At 50.1% G+C, this 13,147-nt stretch overlaps 2 protein-coding genes across 2 annotated transcripts; both read left to right on the top strand.

The window, feature by feature from the left end:
* Positions 1 to 5,677: 5,677 nt before the first annotated feature.
* On the top strand, positions 5,678 to 10,872 carry VOLCADRAFT_91429 (uncharacterized protein; the record flags this gene model as incomplete). The annotated part of the gene is made up of 8 exons (XM_002950993.1): positions 5,678 to 5,698; positions 6,229 to 6,354; positions 6,752 to 6,970; positions 7,841 to 7,958; positions 8,855 to 8,937; positions 9,550 to 9,734; positions 10,257 to 10,447; positions 10,814 to 10,872. 8 exons carry the CDS (start codon positions 5,678 to 5,680, stop codon positions 10,870 to 10,872), a joined length of 1,002 nt encoding a protein of 333 aa, XP_002951039.1.
* A 1,174-nt stretch (positions 10,873 to 12,046) lies between these two features.
* VOLCADRAFT_91428 (uncharacterized protein) lies at positions 12,047 to 12,751 on the top strand (the record flags this gene model as incomplete). The annotated part of the gene is made up of 1 exon (XM_002950992.1): positions 12,047 to 12,751. The coding sequence occupies one exon, from the start codon at positions 12,047 to 12,049 to the stop codon at positions 12,749 to 12,751; it is 705 nt and encodes a 234-aa protein (XP_002951038.1).
* Positions 12,752 to 13,147: the final 396 nt, after the last annotated feature.

Below are 13,147 nucleotides of genomic sequence, written 5' to 3'. Positions count from 1 at the left end.
ATCATGCTGACGCCGACGCACGAAGCGTTGTGCCGATTTTAGGAAGCAGGTAGTTACCTGACGGCAAAATAAAGCGTTGGACCTGGCCGCGGCCAAAGTAAAGTGCTTTTCGGCGCAGTCGGGTCGAGGATGCGGTAGGTCGCGAGTCGCCACCTGTTACGGCAAGGTGGGAACAGGGCGGCAAGCCAGCGCAAGCCCCGTGGGCCGTGACAGAGCTGTCCATTGTCGGCTCTGCGGAGAGCGCAGCTATGAATCCTGTCAAACTAGTGAAGGTAGTCCTTACCTGGCCCGTCGTAGCTGTGATGACCAGGTCATTATCGCCCAGGTCCGCGTTGGCCAGCGAAGGACGAGGCCGCGGCCTTACCCTTACAGGCTCGACAACTATTACATCGCCATCGCCCGCATCGATGTTAAGCCTGGCACCAGTCGGCTGGCATCTTCGCCTCTTCTGCGCCGGCTCGTTGTCTGAATCGCTGCTCAGCGTCAGGTCTACTGTTTCTGTAGGCATGGTTATCCTGCGCGCTCTGTTCTTGGCAAAAGCACCGAAACGAGAGCCCTTACGTCGTTAACTGCCTGAGTAGACCTAATGGAATCGACATAACTTGCATCAGCATTATAAGAGGCTTCGTAATAATGTAGGCTTGTGAAGTCACAACGCTGAACGTTGCTGCGCCAGCAGTAATTCGCAGCCCAAGGACCCTATCCTGCTCAGTTTAGGACGTCTAGGGCAATATCAAGATGTATGCGATAGGATAGTGGAAGTCTTGACATCGTGGCAGCCGCAACTGCAAGGCGGCAAAGCTTAATTTTCCCTACTTGTAAAGGCCAAAGCGAGGCAGAACCAACTTCTTCGCCTGGAAGATGGTCAATGATGTTGGAAACGTCTATTCGGTCAGTGTCGCACGAAAGCCATAAAGTGGAATACTCTCTGCATGCATGCTAAGCACCCATGCTGCCTGCTCAGCATGCGCCGCGCATACAGTGTCGTACATCTGGATCTATTTTGGTATTGCTATCCTCTTCCCTCATAGCCACAAGTGCTCTACATCGTGAAGCTAAATTCGATGTGATCAATGGCAGGCAGGTATGCAAGGCTGCCGTCCAGTACCAACGAACAAGATTGTGATTTTGCTCGGTGTTCCTCTCATTTACAAGGCCCCAACATATTGCAAATGAAAATTTCAACTGGAACTGACATCTTCCATCGCTATCAATACATGCTTGCCTATCGGAAGCCTGTAGGTTTGGGACAGCAAAAAAACAACGCAGCAAAGGAATGCCACTGTCTTTGGCCACGACTAAGCCTGCATTCCTGCTTTTATGCACGTTTGCTGGGCAGTTTCAAGTATCCATAGCGCGCCCCAGATACGACAGCGACGGCGGGGCAAATTTCAGCTGGGCGGCAATAGCCATTGCAGGGCATTCCTTAAGACCCGGAGCAATCTATCGCTAGCTTGATTATGTTTGCCCGACACTGCTAGCGGATTGTTAAGGCTCCCGCTCCCAGCACTTGATGCTACCTGGCTTTGGCCCAAGACGGGGACCCTTGGATTGATATGTTAGCTGCAAAGGTAAGAAGTTTTCTTGAGTAGTTGCCTTACTGCTTTGGGGTCGTACAGATGGAGGGGTACCTGCAGGAAAGTTGTGTTTGCTTCCGTAGGAGGGGCCTGGTTACCGAGCGACTCTGTTTCTGAACGCTGTAGATTAGGCAGAAGCCGCAGCGGAAACCTGTCAGTACTGACGCTATGAACTCGCGAAATTACTCTTTCCGTCGCACTCCTGTACGGTCCAGCCGTACGCACCAACGACACTCAACCGAGTAGGCTCTCGGCAAGTACACAGAAAACCTTGGTTTTCTTTCGTTTCACTCAGAAAACCTACAGTTCCATCAGTACCCGGTCTAGCTGATTCGGGTTTGATTTTCTTTCTTTTCCCACCATGCAGCCAGCCGTAGGTCTCGTGCTTTCCCCCAATCCCAAGCCCATACCGCAGCACCTTAACTTCTACCTAACATGGCACATTTGGTTTAGGATGAGACGCAATCGCATTTCAGAATAATACTGCCTTCTCATCTAGTCACCCTACCCAACTTCTCAGTGGATCGCTTAGGTTCCGCACCTGCCACCTGCATCCAACTGAATCTGCCGGATCGACGGCGGCTCAAATCCATCTCGAATAATAGCTTTGTCCCAGGTCACCATCGTCCATGGGCACTTTACCTTCATTTTTCGGAAGAATTTTCGAATTTGACAGGTTTCGATCCCGGGGTTCTCCCGGGGGTACTGGTGCGTGCTCGACCTGATAGTGTATATACGCGTATCCTAATTGCGTGGTTCATGAGGCTCCTGGTTCATTTGGGCCTTACGAACCCAAGCCTACTTGTAACATCACCGTCAAGTTAGTGACGTATATGGCCACATACATGTTCCGTTCCAACGAACGTTCCACCTTTCCTACGGAACTATATTATTTTTCCTTCCTTCAAGTTGTTTTGGATTGTCCTCTCCGGAGAGAGAGAGAGAGTGAGAGAGAGGTCAGTTAGAGCTGCCGGTGTGATGGGGTAATGAGCCTCTGGTAGTGAATGTACAGTGCGTAGCATGCAGGCTATGCTAGGGTATGCACAGCCCTTTGCAGGTTTCAACACAAAGTACACAAAATCCACGCCTGTAAGATCGTGTTGGATATGGCTATGAAGGAGCTCGGATACCACCTCCCTTTGCTTTGGCTTTTGGAACTCTTTGTCATCACCTTCTCTAGCCTAGCCTAGCCTTCTAATATCCTCTGATCAGCATCCAATCCGCAACTGACCTAATTATAGGATGCATGTTTACTTGTCGCTAGTAAGGCTCAGCAAAGCTAAACCCTGCCACTTCCTCTAGATTCCTTTCCGCTGTAATTACTACACCTCAGTTCGGTAAGGCCCACAGTCGCATGCCTTAATGTACAGTTATCGGCTACATTGTTCCTCATGGCCGGTCACGTTGTACACAAATAGCATCATAAATGATGTTTATAAAAGTATTCCTGTGGCTAATTTTAGCTACTGGATGTGTTTCTGCATCTTGGGACCTGCTATCGACTGCTGGGGCCCTACATGACACTGCGGATAGGCAGCTCGGCTTCCGGCCACAGTGGGATGAGGTCAAGACTGAATTCGCTGGTGAGTCGAATAAAAACTTCTCCAAAATACTTGATATCCCAGGTGTTTAACGTCTTACAAAGGAGTCCGGAAATATGTGATCGACCCCGATGTCGAATAGAAATCGCAGCTCCTGCCGTTCGCATCCTGCTGCGAATGTCCTAAAGACGACTACCCACCACCGGCCGAGGTATCGGATTTAATGTCCTTGAATAATATGTATGCTCATTTCTATTTGCTAGCTTTTGCAGCAGCATTGGTACTGGTAGCGACATTTAGTCGCTGATTCAAGTGATGCTGGTCTTGAGTGCATTGTCCGGGGATACAACCATTTCATAAATTACTAACATTTTACCGTTTCGGCATACCTGCTGGCCTATATGTTATCAATCTGTTTCAATTTTCGAATGGTGCTGGAGCGGTCCTTCTCCACTTTAAGCGGACAAGGTTGATGCTTCAAAAAAAGATTATCTTATGGCGCGAAAGGCACAAGCGATAAGTGCGCATGAGCGGGACAAGGTTGAGATGAAAGCGAAAGTACGGGTTCGCAGTGGAAATTCAAGGAAGTCGATGGGCTCCAGCGAAAAGCCTGTACAAACCAAAGAACAGGTAAGCAGATCACCGCATAAACCTCATATATAACGTACAAGCGCTCAAATTATTACTTCGGATTTTGTGAAGGAAACTCCGAGGGCGGAATTCGGGTAATCGAATAGCGTCCAGCTGCTACGGCACCGTACTTTTTCGTCTCCTTCAAGGAATGCCTTGTCCTACCAGCCAAAATAAATGTCCGCGTACCTAAATATTTTATCTCATTCGCGGCTATTATTTACGATGTGTTCCTGAGACTCATCCTCACACCTTTTTTCCTGGGCCTGGTGGCATGCCACGACTTAGGGCGTAACATTCGCCTGAGATGGAAGGACAGAACCTATCTCTTGAATAACAGCTACTACTAAGCCTTCGTGTACAGACTCCTACCCGAAACATTCAGCCTTAATGACTTTGGAATGTCATGACTTGGTGCTCAACATCCAGGGGCGCCGCAACTACCCGCAAGGAAAGGAGATGTGGGAAGCACCGGCCAGCCTTGAAAATCGGCCAAAGTATTTTTACCCGGTATTGACTTTTGGTAAGCTCCCTAGAGGCTAGCCCGAGTCTGAACCTGTGCTCCGTACGCTTCCTTAACACTGACCCTGAAATTCGTCGCCGCGTGCAACCGGTGGCCCCGGCATCAGTGTCCGAACCCACTCATCCGGTCAAGCGTTCTGTTGACTGTCCAGGCCACCACCACCGTTGCTTAACAATGTATTCCACCTTTCATCCCCTTCCCTCGGCATGGGAACCCCTTCCCTTGCGGATAGAATTATGTGTGAATGTGTATTGCGTCTATAAAATAAAATAGAAACCCAAGAATTATCATCTCCGTTTGCATGTGAGCCCATGCCCCCTGGGCCCCGCTGCAAGTGCGTCCATTCCCGCTGTTCGCAATGTCTTTGTAACGCCATTTTTGGTTTTCCAACAGACCCTGCCCCTATCCCCCCTGCCTGAATCTCTAAAATACAACCCGTCCCCGAAATGTAGGGCCCAATAACCAGATCGCCGGCCTGAAGGAGGTGCTAGTGTTAGGGCGGCTGCTAAACCGTACCGTTATAGTCCATGATGTAAGACAGCGTGACAGTGCACATCACGCAATTCTTCTCGCAATAAATACTTATCAATCGCAATTAACGCACGAGATATACATGTGTGTCAATCACGTTTGCATGCAGTTGGTGATTCTTCTGCCAACGGTAACAAAAGCCATTGTTAAAAATAGCCACCAGCCAGACCAGTCCTCGGCTAGCTCCTCGGGTGTCGGTTGACGGGAAGAAAGTTGGTCCTTTCGGTTGCAATTGCAGTTATCATATTGTACGGTTTTGGTGGTTGGTCCCTTAACTGAACGTGCGACGAGGGGCAACCGTACTACGCTTACGCTTCGTTGTTTTGCTGCAATCGGCATCATTGCACCATGTCCACAAACACGTGACTTCGGCGTTGGATTTACTGTTAAGTGTTTGACTCAGCTGTAATTGTGAAAGGCCCGAATGCTATTTTGAACGTGGATGATGTGGTGGCTAAACACCGTCGCACTGCATTTTGCTGCTGTTGCTCTTTTTCGGCTGCCTTGCTTTACCGCACTTGGTGTGGTACGTGCAAGCAGTCTCGGGTGTTAGGTTCCATGGGGGCCCGTACCGTCGTCATTCGTTGGGCTCGTGATTGTTACATGCTGCCACTGCCACTGCCACTGCTACTGCTACTGTTATTGCCACTGCTACTGCTACTGCTACTGTTATTGCCGCTGCCGATGCTACTGCTACTGTTATTGCCACTGCCGATGCTACTGCTACTGCTACTGCTACTGCTACCGCCACAGCTTCTCATCCACTATACGGAGCATAAAGGTGCATTGGAAGATGGTCAGATGTTATCATTAGATTTTGATCAGGTAAGTTCATCCTTTGTGGTCAGGAGCAGGATGGGGGACGGCAGACGTGCATGTACATGCGCAATTTCAAGGTGGGCGTTATGGGGTTCTAGTGTGGGAAGGTTGAGGAGGACGTTGGATTTGCGTGAAGGTCAGGAAGCCGATAATTCCAGCAGGCAACGTCTCCAACCATCATATGCCTCTCAGTTGCAGCCATCTATTTCAGCCTGCGTACGACCCAGTGATGCCAATAAATTCAGAAACTATTCGTCTATCTCTTTGTGAAATTGTATATCCTTGAAGCAACTTGCTCTTTATTGTGGGAGTCTACTTGGCAATTTCAACAGTACGACATATAATGTGTGGGATATATTATATATAGTTTATGTAATATATGATATATAGGGTATAATGTGTGGGATATATTTTTGTCATTCGTCGACATCCCGCTTCCCGCCCCACCTGGCTTGTTACGTTGTTTGCACGCCGTACCATCGTACCGCCTCACTGGCCTTTTTGAATGCACTCTACCGTCGGTACTGCCGAGCGTGACATGTGCACGAACGTCGTCTACGAACACGGCTCGTATCTTCCTACATACATTACCCCATCCGTCGTACAGGTGTTCAACTTTGACCGCCTATCCCAACACCATAATGTCGTACGGCTGAAGGATTTGGTTGGTAGCGGCAAATGGGACGCAAAGCTGGATGCTGTAGTGTACTTTGAGGATAAGTATTTGCCACAGGTGGGATATAATGTGTTTTGTAGATGTGGATTTGTGGGTGGATGTTCGTGGACGGTGAACGACCGTGTTGTGGTTGTTCTTATATAAACATCGCCTAAAACGCAGCGCAGCGTTTGAATTGCAAATGCAGCTATGGAAGTGCAATTGTAATGTTAGGAATTGAACTATTCATCACCTGCTCTTCTCCTTCCGCCTTGCCGCCGCCTTGTCTCTTTCTGGTCCCTTTGCCTGACGGCTCCACTTTTTATAATCTCAACCCCTCTCCACGCCTTTTCATCAATTGACAAAATAGATCTGTGCTGCGATTGATATGTGGTCTGTGCAGCGTCGTACCCCTCTCCAGCCGTTTTATGTGTTTCGCTTAACCCGGGTGGTCATTATTATGCCGTACCGACAGATAAAAACCGCAATAGCGCTCAACGTGACTGACAACGGAGCCGATTACATCAAGCTCAAGGCCTTTAACTGCAGCAAAGGCGAGCTTGCAGCGATGGTCAAGAAGTTAGAGCCGTACGAGCATGTCGGCATCATAACGTACGAACACGTCGTGAAGGACGCTGGTCATGGAATGAAGTTGTACAAGACAGGAAATGCCTGCCACGACGAGTTTCTGCAGGTGATGAACTTAGGGTTTGCGTGCGCGCATCGGTACTGCTGGCCGTTTGGTCAAATGGGTGCGTGGGGTTTGGTAGTTGTTAGTTTAGTTAGTTAGTTAGTTAGTTTAGGCTTTGCATCGGAAGTGCAACGGAGGGGCATGCCGACGCTCGCGCGGCCGTCACCAATATTTCGTTCCCAATAATGAACTGAATGTGTGCTTATGTAGTAAAACCCTAAGGGTGCATTTCCAGTGCGGATTAAGGCCAGGGATTAACCCTCTGTCCTCCATCGATACCTGCTCAAACGGCTAAGTTGTTGGCAAACTTACCTCGCCTTTCCAACCTTTGGTCCCCTTATGGGGTAAAACTATGTGGTAAGCTCGTACCAAGGACTTCCGTGCCCTAATCCCTGGCCTTAATCCGCACTGGAAATGCACCCAAAGTTACCGTTTCTGACTCCTGAGGTTCTGGCGTACGGAAAAAAAATTAAATGCACAGAATAATAATATCCCGCTGCATGCTTATCATGTTTTCAGAAAATCGCCCGTTCAGGCGTTCGCCCGTTCGCCCGTTTTCAGAACATCGCCCGTTTGGAACAGCGAGTGCCCGTTCATACAGCTAGACCCCGAGCAAAGTGTGGATCCCCCCTGCCAGGAAATAGCGGGTTGGGGTAAACCTCCCTCCACGCGCCTATTTTCCCTATTCCCTATTTGGAAAATTAAATGGCCGTGTTTCTCTGTGTATATATATATATGTGTGTATATATATGTGTATATATATATATGTGTGTGTGTGGACAGCATCTAGGACAGCATCTAGCCGAGTCTAAAGCTTGAGCTTGAGCTTCTGTCTGTTTTGCGTACCCGTCCAACCATCGACATGCTATGTAGGTAACCCCTGCCCTGACTAAGAGTAAACAGATCATACAGTTGGCGAAGGACTTTCGAGAGAAGCGGCTCGGAAACCAGAGCTACATTGCCGTACATATACGGCCGTACCCTGACCCATGTGAGCACAGCAGTCGAGCGAGACTTCCGCCGCCACGGTGTGCCGGTGCATAACAAGAGTAATTATTATTGTGGCCTATCGATCGCTTGAACATGAATAAACGTCCAAGGGTGACGCTCAGGGCTTGTATGCACATATGTTTGTCTGTGTGGCCACGCGGGCGGAGGTCACCCTAGCTATGTATGCGGTGAGACTCCTAGCCTCCCCCGTACTTTCCGTCCATGACCCCCCGGCTTTTACGGGGGCTATAACCTCCCCCGCATTTGTGCGGAAATTGCAACTTGTACATGGCAGTAATGACCTCTCGGAGAGCAGAGGAGCTGTCATGTCGCGTGTTCTTGTACCGTGTTCCGTTGGTTGTGGCTACGTCACCCGCCATGCTGGGGAGCACGGAGACCATGATAAGTAGACAGACAAACTACAAACTGACAGACAGAAAGACAGACAGAAAGACAGACGGAAAGACAGACAGGATTACCGACCATGGTTCTAGATATTTGTTTCTCTCTAAATCTCAGCCTCTTCATATCCTGCATGTCATAACGCACTCCTCACATGTCAGCTGTAGCGTTGTCAAGGCTGTAACTGATTCCGCCTTGGTCTTGCTGTGTTATATTCGCTCTTATTCTTTTCCAAACCCTAAAACCCAATTTCCTCCCTCCTTGTCCCGCTTCTCCTGCCTCTCCTGCTTTCCTCCATTGTCCCGCTTGCACACGTATTCCCCCTTAATCCTTCACTTCTCCTCTTCCTTCACCTCTCCTCCTCCTCCTCCTCCCCCCGCCTCCTCCTCCCCCCTCCTCCTCCTTCACCTCTCCTCCTTCACCTCTCCTCTCGGAGCGCAACGTTGGAAAAGACCTTGTTTCCTTGCGTATGATGTCCCGCTCCTCCCACTCCAGGTCTGTACGTGTGGCGCCACCCCGAGGTAGAGGCCGACGAGAAGATGGCGAGGAACATGTGTAAGAACCCTGGTCTTAGCAAGGTTTGTTGGTGCCGGAAGGGAGCGTGGCTTTGAATTGCGCACGTGGGTAAAGGACTGTGAACGATTGCGGAATGAAACGAATGAACCCATGCAACGGATTTGTGGAGTTTACTTGGCGTTATGGACGGAGGGTCGGCAACCTTTTCGCCTGTCTGTCTATCTGTTTGTTTATCCGTGTACCTACCTGATAATCTGCCTGTTTGTCTGGCCTGCTGGCTAGTGCAGCAGCGTGCTAGGTTCCTCCCGACCTTGTGCGCTTAGTCCTCACTTGCGGTTGCAACAGCAATAGTTGGATTGAAGACAATGGCTGACCACATCCGTCGTGTTGCCCAGCCGCGGTTGGGCGGCCACTTTTGCGTTCTTTCCTTTCCCTCCATGTTCGTACACCAGCGGCCGTACCTTGCCGTACGCATGCCCACAATCCGCCATCTTGTTTAGGCACATATAGGTGCGGGAAGAGACCCCATGCTAACACTCACACCACTAAACCCACTCACGAACACAGAAAGACAGACAGACAGACAGACAGACAGACGAACACGAAGAGGGCCACAGGACACCTCCGATGGGGAATGGGGACTCCCTGCTCGCTGACCTCTTAACGGCTTGCAGGTGTTTGTTGACCAAACAGTTCATGCCATGAAGGAGAAGAAGAAGAAGAAGCAGAAGCGCATAAACGGCCTGTTTGTCATGTCGTACCCATCTATTCGCACCCGCATTACCGAGATGTACCGTGCCGTGGGGCTGGAGCCCACGTTCCTGGAGGGGGACGATTTGGACGCGATGATGGGCTATACGTGAGTACGTACATACAGGCTGGGTCCAAATATGGACCATTGCCTGATTTGGCAACCTTTTTTAATCCGGCGGAGCCCTGCTACGCACCAAGTTTACATACGGGAAATACCCACTTACATGAAACCCTAAGTGGGAACCATTTATGGATGATGTACAACCGCTCATCGATCGAACGTGAAGGATTATCATCGCTTGACCGTTACTGCTTGACCGTTGCTGCTTGACCGTTGCTGCTTGACCGTTCCTGCTTGACCGTTACTTCTTGACCGTTACTGCTTGATCGCTACTGCTTGACCGCTACTGCTTGACCGCTACTGCTTGACCGTAAGCGCTACAGCCTGGGCCTGACTGGGCATATGTTTGACCCTTTCAACGGTCTCAAAACACGATCTTGATGGTATAGCTGTCCGGAGCTATTAACACGTGCTGTTGCCGTATCACCGTAACCACGGGCCCGAGCCAGCATCTTGACACACGTCATGGAACGCATAAAAAATACAATGGGACCTCACCCTCAACAGGAGCGTCTCTCTGTTGGGATTGGTGGAGGAGGAAATAGCAGTGGAGGCGGACGTTTTCATTGGAACGTCGTACAGCAGCATGACGGGGTTCATCTCGCAGGTACGGACTGCAAAGTACGGCACCACGTTAGTGCAGCGCCGCCACGTGGGGGTAAAGATTGAAGTCGGGATTGAGGTGGTGGTGGTTGCAGGTGGGATGGGTTACTACTTAAACCTACGTTAAGCAGCAGCATAGAGGACTGGGTATGAAAACGTACGGCATTACGACGACGACAGGACCATGGCGTACGGCACAACGTTGGCATGTTGCATTTTCCCTTAGCATGCATGCTATCGCCCTCCGCGTTTGGTTCCTCGTTAACCCCCCCAACACGCACGCCTGCTTTGCAGCAGATAGGCGATACCGCTATAGGATCGTTAGGGCTTCAGTAATAGGAAAGAAAGGACTTTCTTCGGCTTTCCAGGGGGAGTGTTGTGCATAGCAGCTGTCACATTGTTCTCCTTGTCACCCCCTCCCGTGTGAATGTCACGTAACCGATCACCCTTCTTGCCTCCAGGAGCGCTTTTCTCGCGGCATTCCGTTAAGTCGCTCATTAACCTTCACCAAGACGAATAATCACTGAAGGGTGGCCATTCGCGCATGCACGCTATGCTATGCCCGCGCCACCGTACTCACCAGGTAAATTCGGTTAAGGCGTTCGGCAAACGTCTTCCAAACCGTACGTTACCGTGTGGGCTAAATGTAAGATTATCCGATTCAATGAGACGTCGCCGGTGGATTGACAGGCGGCTTCGTACAGATTACCGTTGTTCGTTTATGTGCTATCGGAGTGAGTCAGCAACTGTTTCAATGTCTTTTCTTTCCTATTCTTGCTGCCGTTTTTCTGCACAGGGCGGGTTCAAATTGCGCGATTGTTTTTTGCCATAATTTTCCTAAATACTGTCGCTGTTCTGTTTTTGGCGGGACGTAGGGCTCGAAAGTGAACTAGTTATAAAATGGAAAAAATTGTCCTATGCGACCTAACTTGACGTATTTTGTGATTTGGGGACTGAAACGTAGTTTAATTATCATGCCGGAGATCTCAAGATGTTGCTTTTCGTGCATTTATACGTGTTTGGAAGGTTAATTTGCAGTTCGACTCTGTCTGGATTCTTAATCCCTATATTGTTGGAGTTCGGCCTGTCTGCCATGCTTGTTGAGTCTGCTCGATGTATGCGGTAATTGGTTCCGCAGCTGGTTCGGAGCCATCTCCGTACTTGCCTTAACCATTCGTCTCCTGAGGTCTGATCCTTAAGAGAAGCTGAAGCTGGACAGGTTTTACCACAGCTAAACAGGCCAGCTTCAACGAAGAACAGACGCAAGTATAGCCCTGCAAGTATAGCTCAGCGATGCTGCAATCACTTTTATGTACGACAAAAAAGAAAAAGCACTCCAAACAAGGACAAAAAACTTCTCTCCAAAGCACTAAGGAACGGGACGTACAAGTGATACGCGAACGGCAGGAAGTAGCTGCCCGGGCTGAACCGAGTGATGTTACACCACACAGTACGCTTATAACGGAAGGCGAAATGGAGGATCTCAGAAATAATATATATAGCCGAGATCAAGAGCTGCTTGGCACCGTTTTCTGAGGTGATGCCCCAGATTCTTCTACAAGTTTTGTCTCTCCTCGCTGGACCGCCTGAAATACTGGCGCGGTCATGGAAGCACGGCTCAAGCTACAGGATGTTGTTATGCGGCCCAGTAAAGCAGAGGAGCAGCGCGCACGACCACACAGCCGGAACCCATTATGTTCCACACCTGGACACAGATTTCTCCTCCAGGTGCTGCCAGAGGACCAAGTTTCCACGACCGCGAGCAGTTTGGAGGAAACACTTCAAGACTCCTGCCCACCTCGCGGGGACCCAGATCTGGATCTCCTTCAGATCGACATGCTGCCCACCGCAGGGCTCCTTTCGGGGAAGACTTCATCCCCTATAAGTTCTGCCTCTCGGATCCGTCTGGCCGTCTGGTGACTGGATTAGCGCCGCATTCCCAGCCGCAGCAGCGCTGCTGTGCAGCTGCATCCTTTAGGCAGAGGGCAGCTAGACACCCTAGCTGCCCACTCACAGCGCTCTCAAAAGTACAGCAAATCTTTGAGGCACCGCCCATAACGATTGATCGATTAATGAAGCAAGTTTCATGCACGAAAACGAAGTTACATGATGGGTGGGCAACCGTGGGCAACAGAACCAGCCTCCACCTCCACCACTTTCATCCCACCATTCTCTTTGCATTCCTGTTCGCGGCCACTGCTGTATCACTGAGCACAGCGCCGGTTGATCAACCATTCCGTTACAACCCCCGGGCTAAACAGCATTACATCCACCAATCACACAGAACGCAACCCACAACACAACACACCAACCTCATCTTACATCGCTTCAACACTGCTTCAGGTACGAACGGACGGCATAACTTGAGCCAGCCCGCAACTAAGGAATACAAAGCTTAAATTAAAGTAAAGCGTGGAGGCCTACAACGCACAACGTGACAATCGTTGGCCGCCAGCAGTTGGCCCAAACCCCCCCCACACTGCAAAATCCCCCCCGCCCCCGCCCCCGCCTTGTCTAGCCTCCGCCCTTTAGCATTGTGGTGATTTCTACTGATTGATTGCGGGCAACAGCACCGAGGATCCTGCCGTCCGATCCCATGTGTCAGGTCATCCAAATACTCGCTCTTCATGTCACTCTTCATTTCCATAACCCCCAGCCCCTTTCTCAATCATACTACCACTTCCCCTGCCACTTGCCACACCATCGCCTGCGTCCTGATTGTCACATCGTCCAACGTCCAAACGGACTCAACGGACAGAGACATACAGACATACAGAAATCACTAGTGCCACCCT

Source organism: Volvox carteri (genome assembly GCF_000143455.1).
Source record: "Volvox carteri f. nagariensis unplaced genomic scaffold VOLCAscaffold_21, whole genome shotgun sequence".
In the NCBI taxonomy this organism is placed as follows: domain Eukaryota; kingdom Viridiplantae; phylum Chlorophyta; class Chlorophyceae; order Chlamydomonadales; family Volvocaceae; genus Volvox; species Volvox carteri.
The sequence above is the reverse complement of the archived record's forward strand: the minus strand, read 5'-3'. Positions and strand labels throughout refer to the sequence as shown.